Genomic DNA, 14,359 nt, shown 5'->3' with positions numbered 1-14,359 from the left:
ATATTAATATGCCTTAAAAATATTGAAAAGTTTTTGTATTTTTTTCAATTAAAAATCACTTAAATAGCTTAAACAAAATGATGGTGTTGAATTATTTTAGGATGCGGCGTCATGTATTGTTCGTGGATGTATATAACCCAAGAAAAACCTATATAAGGAAGATGAAAGAATGAGATGAATGTATTCTCTGGGCTTGAATTATGTGTTTCGTTTTTCAATCCTCTTCTGGCAGATCGGAGAAGATGATTTAATGAGAGGGGGGTAAGAGCACCTTTGAGAATCATGACATCAAATCATCCGAAAAATCCTCTATAGAGTATATCCCCACTCATTTTATAAATGTTTGGAAAATATTATAAAATAAATCATAACATATGAAATTCGTCCACAGTGCCTCATTGAAAAGATCGCAACATGTGTCACTTGGTGACTTTTGTGTATGAGGATAGTCAGTGAGACAAGCTAGACTGGTGACCCTATTTGGTCAGTTCTTCAGGCGGAACAAGCTTACCAATTTGACAAGTCAATTTGTAGGTTAGTTCAATGGTTGGAGCAGAGCCACTTTCGTGAAGATGGGCCTTCTGGACCCATGAGGCCTACTGGATATGTGCTATACAAGTGGAGAATGTAAATATGATAACTAAGGGTCTGTTTGGGGCAGCTGCAGCTTATTGAATAATCTGCTGATAAGTTGATTAAAAATAATCTACTGATAAACTAGGTGTTGTGGCTATTACAAATTTTTATTTTTTTAAAAAAACCAAGCTGTTGCCAGAAAGCTGCCACCGCACTAAGATAGGTGCGGTGTGAAAATGCTGTTTTCAGCATTTTGAAAACGCATAAACTGCAAAAACGCAATTTACCCAAACAGGCCATGGGAATTTTCAAAACGCCACCGCACTTAATAAGCTGCCCCAAACGGACCCTAAGTTGTCAGTCATGCGAACCTTTGCGAGGAGCTATGTCATAATGTTTAAAATAGAATATCAAATAAATTTATATGCTATTAGTTATATGCCATCTCAATTATACATGTCATGTCGAACATGCCTCATAACATAATTTGATAAAATAAAAATTCTTTCACATATTTTTTTTTACTTAAAAATAATTAAATATAATGTCAGAATTTTCAAAATTATTCAAGAACTAGAGGAGCTTCAGTTTTAACAAAATATAGAGTCAAAATACAACCGTTACTTTTGAAATTTAGAAAATCAAATGTGAAAAGGTCAATCATGCAAAAATAAATAAATAAATAAATAAATAAAAACATGACCAAACGGTTATGTTTGCGATATTTTATTATTTTATCTCGTATAAAAAACCAAGCAGTGTCTTACCATAATGTCATCCACAAGCTTATAATACAATTTTTAAGCGATATGTTTAGAGCTGTCAAAATGGTTCGTTGTTTGCGAATAACTCGTGTTTGGCTTGTTAAGAAACTCATGTTCGGCTCGTTCGCTAGATTAACGAGTCAAACACGAACAACACGAACAAATATTTGTTTGTTTGTGTTCAGCTCGTTTTGACACGAAATACTACTATATATATTTGATGAGTAGCATTTTAAAAAAAAATTAATTGACTACAAGGCTATAAGGATTTATAATCAATTAAAAGTATTAATTAAGAAAATAGAATAAAAATTATTAAATTAGATTCAAATGATGTTTTAAATCTTGCCTCAACATCTTATGGCTATGTAATTAGGGTTGTAAGAAAAACTCTTTATTCGTTGAACGGCTCGTGTTCCGCTCGCTAAGCAACGAGCCGAACACGAACACACTTTTCGAGCTCGAAATATAAACGGCTCTGCTCGTATTCGACTCGTTTACACCCCTAGATATGTTAAGTCGTTTGATGGATCCATTTAAATATTTATAAAGCTTGAAATAATATTCCTAGAAACCACCGTTACTGCCACAAAAAAATTAACTAACATGGATCCCACAATTGAAAAGAAAAGTAGGAATGATATTTTATCAAATATATCTCAAAATGATGAAATCTCAACACACTACATCGTAAATGAGTCGAGTTTGGGCGAGTTTAGTGCTTGTTCGTGTTCAACTCATTTATATTTTTTTCTTCTAAATATGTTAGTTTTCAAAATGATTCATGAATGGTATATTCGTGTACGACTCCATTTGAATTTATTTGTTCGTTTTTAGCTCGTGTATGGCTTGAAATTAGATCAAGTGATTTAAAGAATAATAAAATGTAATATTTTTTTTAAATATAATGAAAAAATTAATAGAAAAATATTATAAAAAATTTATTTATTAAATTATCTAATTAATTCAAACAAAGATGACCCGAGCTCGATCGCTCAAAGATTCGTTTCATGTTCGACTCATTTATAAATTGAGCTTGTTCATGTTCGGCTCACTTTAGTAACGAACAAATAAAACATGAGCTATTTAGAGAGCCGAACATAAACTCTTCACTAATGATGTGGAGCTCCTTATGAGGAACATCGATGTTCAAGTTTGCATTGCTTGAATAAATTACTTTATATGAGCTATTCGACAAGTTAATAATTTGAGAGATTTCCCAAATCTAGGTTTTGATTATTATAAAAAGAACAACACCTCCATAAAATGGAATCAAGTAAGATCATTGACTCTTCAGATGCGACATTCTTTTTTAATTAAAAAGAAGAGAAAATAACTATTTGCTTTAAGCTAACCGATACGTACCAAGTGTTTTAAAGCACTAGCTATACACTTAAGTATACATGCTGTCTAAATAATATACAGAACTAGCTCCATGTTTAAACTCCCAAAGTCTGAAAAAGTTCTAACTACTGGTTTCGAGTCCAACCCGAAGATTCAAATTTTGATAATTTTTTAAGATATCTAAACTTAATTTATGGAAAGAGGCAAATCCTAGTTTAAATATGTTAAGTATTCAAATGAGCGAGAATATTTCTCCTGATTTGGGTCCTAAGAACCTAGGGTTAATAAAGTGACAAAATTAATAATGACAATCAAGAATAAATCTCTTTCTTAGCCTCTCATGAAAATCTCAAAATTTAGGGTATGTTTGTGGCGGCGGTGCAGCACCGCACTGCAGTTTTGTTATTTTGGGTAAGTTGTATTTCAACAGCTTTTTCAAAAAACTGTCGTTGAAATCCCTATTTTCCCACAGGTTTGGAGAAGTGCGGTGATAGCTTTCTAGCTGAGGCTCAATTATTTCAAAAATAAAAATTGTTATAGCTATCACAATTTTTTTAACATCATATTATTCTTCAACGGCTTCACATTTGTTTTATTAATAAGTTGCAGCTGCCTCATACAAACTCTCAGTATTTCCCAATAAGATTGCATTAACCTGAGAGAAATATTCCTATTCTCCAAAGTTAATGAGTTTTAACATAATTGTTTCACTAAGGATTCGTCAGAAACTCAAAGATCACGAGTTTTAACAACCCAACTGATCAGATTGATGTAAATGAAAATTGGAAGGTTAAAACGTCATCATAACAAAGTTTCAAGCAAGCCCCACACACAATAATTAAATCCTAAAACTTCTACCCACCAAATAAGAGTAGAGATGAGAATTAGCGACTATTCATGCTTTTAAACAATATGAAATAAATGTTATTAACGAAAACAAATATATTGCACAAGTTTAGAAAGAAAATCTAGGAAAGGATTACACCTTTGATTTGCAAGTTCGTTTTTCATTCCACTTCGTAGTTCATTAATGAGCACTAAGACTACCAGACAATTCTCCCAAATTGTCCATGCAAATTCAGAGTCACCCTCACAATCTCTCCAACTCTCTCCCTTACACAGTTTCACTCTTTCACTCTTTCACCCTTTCACCCTTTCACCGACAAAGAACATGAGGGACACCAGTAAGCATTACTTATCCCCCCTGAATACTCCATACATGTCCATGGATTGCCACACAAGAGGTAACCAGCACAACTTCTTTATCGGCATGGGGTTCCATCAAGGCGGCACAAGGGTGTTCATTGTTTTGTAATATCGCCAAATTAAGACTTGAAAGTGGTGTCAGGTTTCTGCAAAAGCGACGATAGGATTTCCTCTTCTCAGTTGGACCTAGGTGAGAGTCGATGTATATATGCCACTAAGTGGTGTAATTATGCCAGCTTCAAACAGCTATGCGCCATATAAGTGGCACCACTATTCTATTCTCTCGGCTGGACCTGAGTGAGAGCCGAAGCTGGCCCCTGCTGCCTGCAAATATAGCATCAAGGTTCTTAAAGTGGTGAAAGCCATGCCACACAACAGGAAATTGAGATGCTTCTTTTGAGTTTGCTCCGATGCTTCTTTAATGCGTTCTTAAACGCTCTGAAATTGCACATAAATACATCTAAAAAAAGCATTAATGAGTACAAATAGTAGATAAAAATATAAGAAAATATAGACAAATACAACACACATTTTAAACATGTCACTAACAAAGCCAAGCAACACAAGAGGAGGAAAAGAAATACATATATATATATATATATATATTCATTCAAAAAAGAATAAGGGTCAAGGTTGACCCTCCCAAGGTTAGATTCAAGTAACTTTCACATAAGCTTTAAATATGCATAATGTTAGGGTCGACCAAGATCCTATTCCATGACTCATGTTGTACTATCAAATTTTTGGATGGACCCTAAACCGCACTAACTCCCATGATGATGGGAAGTGAAAATATTAACTGTTAAGAAAGTGATAAAAAATCCCAATAATCTTGGCATTCAATAATGACCAACAGTAGAATTTTTATAATGTGATGGAAACATAATTCTTAAAAAGAGCCATATAAATTTAATTAATGCCGATTGAAATCCAAGTAACATAAAAAGAGATAATTTGATATGAGGATATTTTGATGATAAGACAATGTACTGAAGGAGCTTGAGTGCTATGTAAGCCTCAGTGCTCCCTTAAATTTCAAAAGAGACACTGACACTAGATGTGATGGCATCAAAATATCAATTATCAAGATATTTTGAATTTTATAATTTGCAAAAAAAAACATGAAAACTCTAAATCCGAGAACACAAAGTTGCTTTGGGAGCAGTCATCATTATTGTTGAATCTTCTTCGGAGGTCTCGGTCCCGTATAGTTCGTGAATTCATATAATCCAGAAGAGATCTCATGAGATGAGTAGAGGAGGTGAAGAGAGATAGAATCCTTCCCCTTTCTTTTTTTCTCTTTCATATCTCTCATAAGGTGGCCCTCGTAGGGTTATAGAAAGAGAAAAGAATAAAAAAATGTTAAATTATAGGTAGTAATGTCCGCAACCTATTGATATTTGTCATTGAAAATATATCATCATAGATGAGCCAAAGTCTCCTTCCTTCTACCATATCAATGAACTTGAAGAGTCGGTAAATGACCTCGTTGATGAAGCTTGAGAAGTGCAGACGAGCTCTGCGAACTGGCTTGGCAAGTATGTGTTAGCTCGGCAGAGGATCTTGATGAGTTTGGGCGAGCTCGACGAAGGAACTTGATGAGTTCAAGTGAGCTCGACGAAGGAACTTGATGAGTTCTCTTGACAGAAAGTTCTTAAGGTCACTGCTTCGATTGATGCAGTCAATGAATATGATCAGTTAAAAGAAGAGCAGGCTCCAGGTTCATGATAAGAAGACCCAATTCAATAGGCTCAGAAGACCCACTTTACATGTTGATTTCCTTGATAGCTTGAAAAATTCATTTTCCGACGTACAACTAAAAATTTACTTGAAAGAATCTTCAATGTCTAACTAAAATAACATAAAAATGTAAAAAAAAATTATTAATTCATTGAAGGAACATATAAACTAATGCAGAGAGGAGAATGAAAAATTATGAACAAAATTTCAATAAAGTCCCTCCGAATGCAAAAAATATAAATCAAGAAAAAAGAATAACTTGAAGAATTGATACCAAATAATCATTGAAGTGTGCAATGTCCATTATGCACTGAAAATAATCGTATAAAAATTTAAAAAAAAAAGAAGAATTTCCATACATACCACTCAATTCCTACGTATTTACATATCTAGCATCTAAACTTCACCATTTACATTTATACCGCCCAAATCTTTCATATCACATCAGAATTAACATCATTTTAAATTAAAAAACAAAAGTAAAATACACATTGTCATGTATAGGTAAGGTGGTAATATGGCATGTAAGTAAAAAAAAATTGAAGTATAGGTGTTCGATAAGTGAATAGATAGGAATTGAGTGATATGCAAGTAAATCTTCCAATAAAAAAGCTGAAATTTAGTTGAATTCTTCAGATTCATGAGAATGGTCTGAATTTCAATACCCTATTTACACTTACCATGCCCACAAGCACCTGGAAATTGATCTACTTACAACTGCACCCGCTGCTCCTTGTGAACTCAACTCTTTAAAAAGCATGTTTTGTGAAGCGGCATCAGTATTCAGATTACCAGTAATCCCCACATGAACACTCGCCCACTCTAAATCGATGAAAACGCTTATTATCTCGAAGCATAATCTCCTTCCCATAAATCCGACTCGTAAATTTCATCAAAGAATGACAGTCCCCACAGACTCTGAGATTCTTCACTATCCTAATCCCTTCTTCCTCCCCCAGTTTCATCAGCCCAAAGGCAAGTGCAAGCTTCTCACTGTGGCATCCCAGTGAACCCCTTTTGTCTTCTTCCTCAATGTCATGAAGCACCCATTCCATGTCCGGCTCATACCCCTCCTTCTTCGCTCGATCTACCAACTCTTCCAACTTGGTAAAAATTTCACTCCATGAGGAATGAGACTGATCGCCGGCATAAAAATGACATCTTTTCCCCTTCACCTCAATGTAGCTCCATCCCGGCACCTTACTTACGCTCTTCTCCTTCATACCAGATCTCACTTTCTCAACAGAATCCCACATTCCGGCGCCGGCATACATGTTAGACACAAAAACTTGGCTTCCCGCATGTAAAGGTTTAATTTTTAACAGTTTCTCCGCGGCCAATTCGGCAATCTCGACATTCTTGTTCGCCCGACTTGCAGACAAGAGTGCTCCCCAAAGAACATAGTCTGGTTCAATAGGCATCGAGTTCAGGAACTCGAGCGCCTCGTTAACCATCCCAGCTCTGCCATACATATCCACGATACACGTATAATGTTTTACGCCTGGTTCGATCTGATAACTGGACTTCATGCTATCGAAAAAGTCGAGACCTTTATCGATCTTACCGGCGTGCGAACACGCCATCAGAATGGCGAGGAAAGCTCCTTCATCAGGCTCGATGCAGGAACAGTTCATATCCTCGAAACATCGAACTGCTTCGCTCCAGCATCCATGAACGGCCCATCCCATGATCATGGCGGTCCAAGTTTCGACATCTCTCTTCTTCATCCTATTGAAGACATGGCTGGCGAGCTCAACTTTTCCGCATTTGGAATACATGTCGACAAGCGCAGTGCCGATCGGTCCATCTTCCAGGAATCCATTCGTCTTCAAGTAATCGTGGATACGAAATCCGATATTCAATGCGCCCAGCTTCGCGCAAGAAGATAGCGCGGCCGATACGGTGAAGTTGTTTGGTTTCATGCCGGATTCCAACATGGTTTCGAACATGGCTAAAGCGCTCTCATTGTCGTCATTTTGAGAGAAGCCCGATAACATTGTGGTCCAGGAAACCACGTTTTGCTCGGGCATTTTCTCAAACAGATTGACTGCGGATTCCAGGTCGCCCGCCTTCATGAAGCCATTAATCATGCTATTCCAGGAAGCCAGGTTTCTCTCAGGCATTTGAGCAAACAGATTGCGTGCTTTATCGATATGGCCAGAGCGGCAGCAGACGGTGATGGCAACATTCCATATGAGGATATTGGAGGCAAGGTGCCATTGTGGCGTTTCATCGAACACCTTGAGGGCAAGTTGATGAGAACCGAGTTTACCGTATGCGTCGGCGAGGGAGGTGCGGACGAATGGGTCGAGATCAAGACAGGATTTTGCAGCGGCGGAGTGGAGGGTGGCGGCGGATTCGGAGGAACGAAGGGCGGCGGCGGAACGGAGAGCGAAGGGGAGAGAGAGACGGCCGGGTTGAAGGCCGGAGCTGAGCATGAGGGTGAGGTATGATAGAGCGGCGGAGTGAAGGGAGGAGTCGGAGAGAGCGCGGATGAGGGCGTTGAAGAGATGAGGAGAAGGGAGAGGGGAAGGGAGGTGGTGGAAGAGGGAGAGGATGTAAGGGATGCAACGGAGAGGAGGGGGTGCGGCGATGATGGCCGCAGCGGCCGGCGAGGAGCCGGAGAGAAGGTGGAGGCGGAGGAGATGGGCATGGATTTGCTTGAAGTGGAGAAGGGAGCGAGAGGAGTGGACGAGGGAGACGAAGCGGGCGGGAGAAGTTGTGATGGGGAGGGGAAGAGGGTGTAGCAGTTGGAAGTTTGAAGATGGAGGAGATGAAGAAGCCGATCTCTGGTTTTCAAAAGGCGCGCTTTGAGCATTCATCATTTCTACATCTTCCCCTTCGTCGTGGATCGATGGGAAAATATTTGCTTAAATAAGAGATGTACGTAGCTCTGCGTACATCAGGTTTTATTCAGGGAGTACAATGAGGTTATATCTGGGTTATCATGAGCCATAAACTTCGTGACAATAACTTTTTTTGCAATAGTCACAATTCATGTACGTATGTGATAAACAGAAAAAGACATCTCTCTAGAAAAATCTCCCCTCATAACAATATTATTTTCCTCAAGCCCATTTAATTGTATAATGCAAATCTTAAAAAAAGTGAAAATTACAACATCAAACCAATTTAATTATAACTTATTACAAAAATTTTTCAAATATTCAACATTTGATTAGGAAATTTATATAACACCGCAATAAGTTTGAATTATTTCTTTTTATCAACTCTCAATTCAAATCGTACTTTATAACAAAACTTCACGTTTCGCGTTTCTAAGTTGTAGATCTTTGATGACATTTGAGTTGACGTCATGGTCCAAATTTGTCATCCAGACGGCCAATCACCAGGCGCCACATCGCCCGCCGATGAGGTGTATCATAACTCGGTGCTCGATGATTGGTCATCCGAATATGTGGTATCCGGACGGAATATTTTCTCCCAAATTTGACAATGGATCATCAAAAACTGTATAACAATATAATTGCAAAATAAACATAATTAGTTTTAAATTTGGATTTATTATAATTATAAATTTAAATTTAAATGAAAAGATTTTTTTTTTCTTTATAGATATATGAAGTTTGAATTATTAAAGAATCAAAATTTTCTTCAATCTCTTGAATCATAATCATAAACCCTACTCAACAAGAGAATATGTGGATGATGGTAACCATAATGTTATAAACCCTTATTCAAGCTTATGCATGAAAATGTGTGTGTTTCACTTTTTAGGCTTTTACACACACATACCGCCTAATACCTACGTATTTACATATCTAACATATAAATTTTATTTTTTACAATTATACCACCACCGCCTAAATATTTCATAGCAACTGTAATCAAGTAAAGGTATACATTCACAAGTTTTAAAATTATAGTTAATAAATGATTTTGTGGTACACATTTAATAATATGAAAAGCAAATATTGAATTTGATTGAACTAAACTTATAAAACATCCAAAATATCAACAAATGCATAAGCAACCAATAGCAAGCATATTCATAAAACTACGAGGAAGCCGGCAGCATCGCCAGTGCTTTGAATCTCCTGAAACATGAATGAAGAAAAACATAGCCTGGCGAAAAAATTGCGGTGCAAATTACATGGAAGAAAGAACAGAGGAGTCGATGATGCAGGCCGAGGATCCACGCGGTGAAGGATTTGCAGGGTTTTTATCATCTTTGCAATGTTAGAGAACTTGATCAGAAAATCAAGGGGCATTTACATATATACCGCACAATTCTCTTGTATTTATCTAATGCCCAAACATTCATATTTACATGCATGCTGCTCAAATCATTTACATCACATCAAAAATATCACAATATTATCACTTTAAAAAAGAAATACATTTTTTCATGCATAGGCTTAACACTACGGGGGTTATAAGTGTAAAAATTATCTTTGGGTTGTTAGATATATAAATACACAAGAATTATTTGGTATGTATGTAAATATTGCGACAATCAAACAGCACAGACTAAATCTAACAATACAGATTACATAGAAATTGGAGACTTTAACTTGAGGAGAATCACAACACTTTTTGTAATAGAAAAGATAAGCAGAAAATCTCTTCTCCAGCACAGTTCCAAAAGCAAGAAATGTCAAAAGAAACTCACAAAAAAACCAAATAAAATAAATAAAGTAATTATGTTTTAAATTATCTTTAAAAAACTAAAGAATAAATCAAACCTATTCAATTACATCAAAAAATTGGCATTCACGTGCCACTCAACTTGTCAAAAGGGGAAGAGGACAAGGAGAAAAGAGCATTTACATACTGTAAATTCCCTTAAATATGGACCAATAATCAGTCAGTAAAACAATAACATATTGCTGCGTTTACATAAATACAATCCGATTCTCATGCATTTACATATCTAACAACAAAAATTTACATTTTACATTTATACCACCTAAATCTTTCAAATCATATAAAAAAATCACTATTTTAACTTCTAAAACATGAAATGCACCTATTCATATATAAGGCGGTATATTTGTAAAAATTGAATTTTAAATGTTAGATATGTAAATACATAGGAATTGAGTGATATGTATGTAAATCTTCCTAAAATCCTTCGCTCAGAGCTATAAATCTCATTAAAATTCAAGAAATACTCAAAACAAAGACATTTTCTGAGCTCCACTGAAGGGAAAATCTGGAAATGAATCAATAGCAGTGGTAGAATCATCAAAATTTTGACTGAAAGGTAAATCGAATCTCATCTTCTTCTTCACCGGTTCGCTCGGCTCTGTTTCAGAGGTTTTAGGGATTTGAACAGCAACAAATGCAACTGTCTTCCTTGATTTACTTTGAGGTTTTAGGCTTGTTGAACTTTTCTGCAAATCATTGTCAGAAATAGGTTCACAAACAGGTCCTGTAACCGGAGATATTTTCAAATCTACACTCTTTATACTGCAGTGGGTATGAGGTTGCAAAACAGGCAATTTTGTTTCTTGATCAGTGCATGAACCTGAAACCAAGCAGTAGATTTCTGTAAGGTATAGGTGACAATAACAGAAAGCGGAAGGCAAAAACATAATTAGCTATTTTAAGAATAATCTAATCACGTAAGCATTTAGAAGATTTCCAAAATTTACATCGTTAAAGCTGAAATTGTATGCATTTATATATCTAGCACCTAAACCTTTAAATTTAAGTATAGATAAGACCATATTATCTAAATGACATAAAAAAATGCATGATTAGATAAGTTATATATTAGCAATATTTTTTATATAATGAATCTTATTGAAGTAAATATAAAAAATCATATGTAAATACATAAGAATTAAGTGTGTAAATTTCCCAATAAATGATTACCTTCGCCCAAACATTCTAAAGTTTGATACTCAATTGGAGCGTTGAAAGGCAAAGCTACTTGTTCTTTTGAGATATTTTCATTGCGACATTGTGTAACTTCGTGTAACACATATTTGTCATCCTTCCAAGTGCATTCCAACGTTAGAATATCACCACTGGTAGAATAATATTCAACAAAAGCCTGCATCAGTGTAATGGAACAATTAGAGAATCTTCGGTTTTAAACAAAAAATCAATTGTATTGATATTACAGCATCAACCCTAAAACATTTCTCAAGCATACAGCCCAACTGAAGAGCCTACACTTCAGATAATCCTTGGTATTTTTTTTAGTATTGTAGTTTTGAGATGTAGTTGGGACAGAGCTGTGAATTTGAAAGATGATAATGATGATGGTGCACTTAAAATAAAAAGAGGCATTTACATACATACCAGCCAATTCCTGTGTATTTACATATCTAACACCTAAACTTAACTTTTTACAATTATGCCACCCAGATACTTCATATCTCATCAAAAATACTGAAATACGCCATGTCATGCATAGGTAAAGTGACATATATGTAAACAATAGTTTAGGTGTTATGTAAATACAAAGGAATTGAGTGGTATGCGTGCAAATTTTCCAAATGAAAATTATTAAAATCGAGTATTTATAATAACTAACCTCAATTCCTTCACTAGAAAGTTTCAGGGAATGCTTTTGAGAGTGAGCTGATACCATATTGAATACAGAAACCACGTCGAGTAAAATCTGATACAATACAAAAGGGTTCCGACTTCAAACATCAGTTTTTTTTTTTTTCCTAATGTAACTGATATGAACAAATTCAGATAGAAAATATATTTCACTTTTTCAAATCTGTAAATAAAATATTATGTCAAACCATTCAAAAAAATGAAATTAGAAAAGATAAAGACAAGTACTCTTTTTAAAATTGGACAAAACATAACAAGTGCAACATGAAAGATTCCAATTAAAATTTACAGCGCCAAAGATATACCTAAATGCAGCACTAAGTAACAGTCGCATATATAGAACAAAATATTACATGTTGCTAGAATAAAATCAAGAAATCTTATTCATGCAAAGAGGGGTATAAATATCCATTAAATGATCTACTAGTAAGGAAATAAATTAAAACAAAATAAAAGTAAAAAAGGAAAGTAAATAAAAGCAAATAAAAATAAATAATACAGAATTCTATATATTAATATTCTAATTTTCTAATACTCCCCTTCAAGTTGAAGCATAGATGTTAGTCATATTCAACTTATATTTGAGGAAGGTTCTTTGTGAAAATATTTGTCAACTAACCACTAGACGACACAAACGGAACACATTTCTTTAGACTCAAGTTTTTCCTTAATAAAGTGTCGGTCAATCTCAACATGCCTGATGCGATCATGTTGGATTGGGTTGTGAGTAATGCTAATGATAGTCTTGTTATCATAGACTAACTGTAAGGGAGCGGAGACTATCATACATAGTTCGTGAAACATGATGTGTAACCAGAGAGCTCCATAAATTCATAGAGACAGAGACCAAAATTCGGCTTCTGCACTGCTCCAAACAACTATAGACTACTTTTTGCTTTTGCACGTAACTAGGTTTTCCCACACAAATGAGCAGTACCCCGAAGTAGATCGCCGATCATAAATGAACCCAGCCCAATCTGCGTCTGTGTAAAGTGCAATAGAACGAGAAGTGTGGAGGGGAAAAAACAAACATGAGTTTGGTGTGACTTTTAAATAGTGGAGATCCGATGAACTTGGAGGTGGTTCTCATAGAAATCATGCATGAATTGACCGACTATACTAACTGTGTGGCATATGTCGGAATGTGTATGAGCAAGGTAGATGAGGTTTCCCCACAAGACGCTAGTAGTGACACTTGTTTACAGGAACTGCATTGAGAACATCAAACAGTTTTTTATTGGGGCCCATCGAGATAGCTAGTGATTTGAAGAGGAGAAGATTGTTCTCTGTCAAGAGGTCAATCAAATATTTCAGCTGAGACAGATAATTACCCTGAGACGATTGAGCAACTTCCATGCCTAAGAAGTACCAGAGATCTGAAGTCCTTCATTTTAAAGGAAACAGCAAGCGTTCCTTTCAGATACTACAATGTTGGTAGATCATTACCTGTGAGAACAATATCGTCAACACAGAAAATAAGGATCGCTACCTGGTTGCTAGAGAAATGTCAGAAGAAGAAAGTATGGTTTGATTGAGCCTGGGTGAATCCATCGTCTACCACCACCTTTTGAATTTCCTGAACCATGTTCTTGGTGATTGCTACAATCCATAGAAGGATTTTCACAGTTTATATAATTGTCCTGGGAGGCAGTGGAGTCAAAGCCTGCGGGAAGAGTCATGCATACCTCCTTTGTAAGGTCGTCATTCAGGAATGCATTTTTGACATCAAGCTGGTATAAGGGTCAATCTAGATTCACTGTAATGGATAAGAGGACCCAAATGGTGTTTAACTTAGCAATTAGAGCAAATGTCTGATCATAGTCAACTCCGTAGGTATGTGAATATCCTTTGGCAACCAACCGTGTCTTGTTAAGTTCAAAGAATCCATCAAATTTAAACTTAATGCTAAAAATTCATCGGCAACCCACTACATTCTTGCCTCGAGGAAGATCAACAATGTCCCAAGTATGGTTCCGCTTAAGGGCATTCATCTCCTCTATGACGACGGCTTTCCAGATTGGGTTTGCTAAGACAACCTCAATACTAGAAAGAAGCTGATAATTGGTCTTGCTCATAGCAAATGTTCTGTAGGTTGGTAATAATTTGTGAAAAGAAACATAGTTTGCCACGTGATAAAGAGAACATGATTGATTGCATACTTTACTAGAGGAACTGACTTCCTCATTTGG

General features: G+C 35.9%; 2 protein-coding genes across 8 annotated transcripts in view; both read right to left on the bottom strand.

The window, feature by feature from the left end:
• Window positions 1-3,638: 3,638 nt before the first annotated feature.
• Window positions 3,639-8,482, bottom strand: LOC110030950 (pentatricopeptide repeat-containing protein At1g04840). Of its 6 annotated transcripts, none has more exons than XR_002294695.1 (3): window positions 6,311-8,482; window positions 5,376-5,741; window positions 3,639-4,350 (listed from the first exon to the last, which is right to left on the bottom strand). XR_002294695.1 is itself a non-coding variant. In XM_020733953.1 (1 exon), exon 1 carries the CDS (start codon window positions 8,453-8,455, stop codon window positions 6,419-6,421), a length of 2,037 nt encoding a protein of 678 aa, XP_020589612.1. In that variant the 5' UTR covers window positions 8,456-8,482; the 3' UTR covers window positions 6,200-6,418. The 6 variants fall into 6 exon arrangements, 1 of the variants encoding a protein (XP_020589612.1); XR_002294696.1 differs by having other exon boundaries at window positions 3,639-4,328; XR_002294693.1 differs by lacking the exon at window positions 5,376-5,741 and having other exon boundaries at window positions 3,640-4,350.
• Window positions 8,483-10,692: 2,210 nt separating this feature from the next.
• LOC110030985 overlaps window positions 10,693-14,359 on the bottom strand; it is a 57,385-nt gene continuing 53,718 nt past the window's right edge. For both annotated transcript variants that reach the window (XM_020733993.1, XM_020733994.1), the window contains exons 7-9: window positions 12,139-12,225; window positions 11,472-11,652; window positions 10,693-11,121 (exon numbers count right to left, since the gene is read on the bottom strand). In XM_020733993.1, coding sequence (XP_020589652.1) covers window positions 10,766-11,121; window positions 11,472-11,652; window positions 12,139-12,225 — 624 coding nt within the window. In that variant the 3' untranslated portion in view covers window positions 10,693-10,765. The remainder of the gene's footprint in view (window positions 11,122-11,471; window positions 11,653-12,138; window positions 12,226-14,359) is intronic.

Source organism: Phalaenopsis equestris, unplaced genomic scaffold (genome assembly GCF_001263595.1).
Source record: "Phalaenopsis equestris unplaced genomic scaffold, ASM126359v1 Scaffold000761, whole genome shotgun sequence".
NCBI classification, from domain to species: Eukaryota; Viridiplantae; Streptophyta; class Magnoliopsida; order Asparagales; family Orchidaceae; genus Phalaenopsis; species Phalaenopsis equestris.
This window is presented reverse-complemented; position numbering and strand designations above follow the sequence as displayed.

What these genes read in the sequence shown, in the direction of transcription:
- LOC110030950 (XM_020733953.1), bottom strand. Translation starts at nt 8,455, where the DNA reads ATGATGAATGCTCAAAGCGCGCCTTTTGAAAACCAGAGATCGGCTTCT.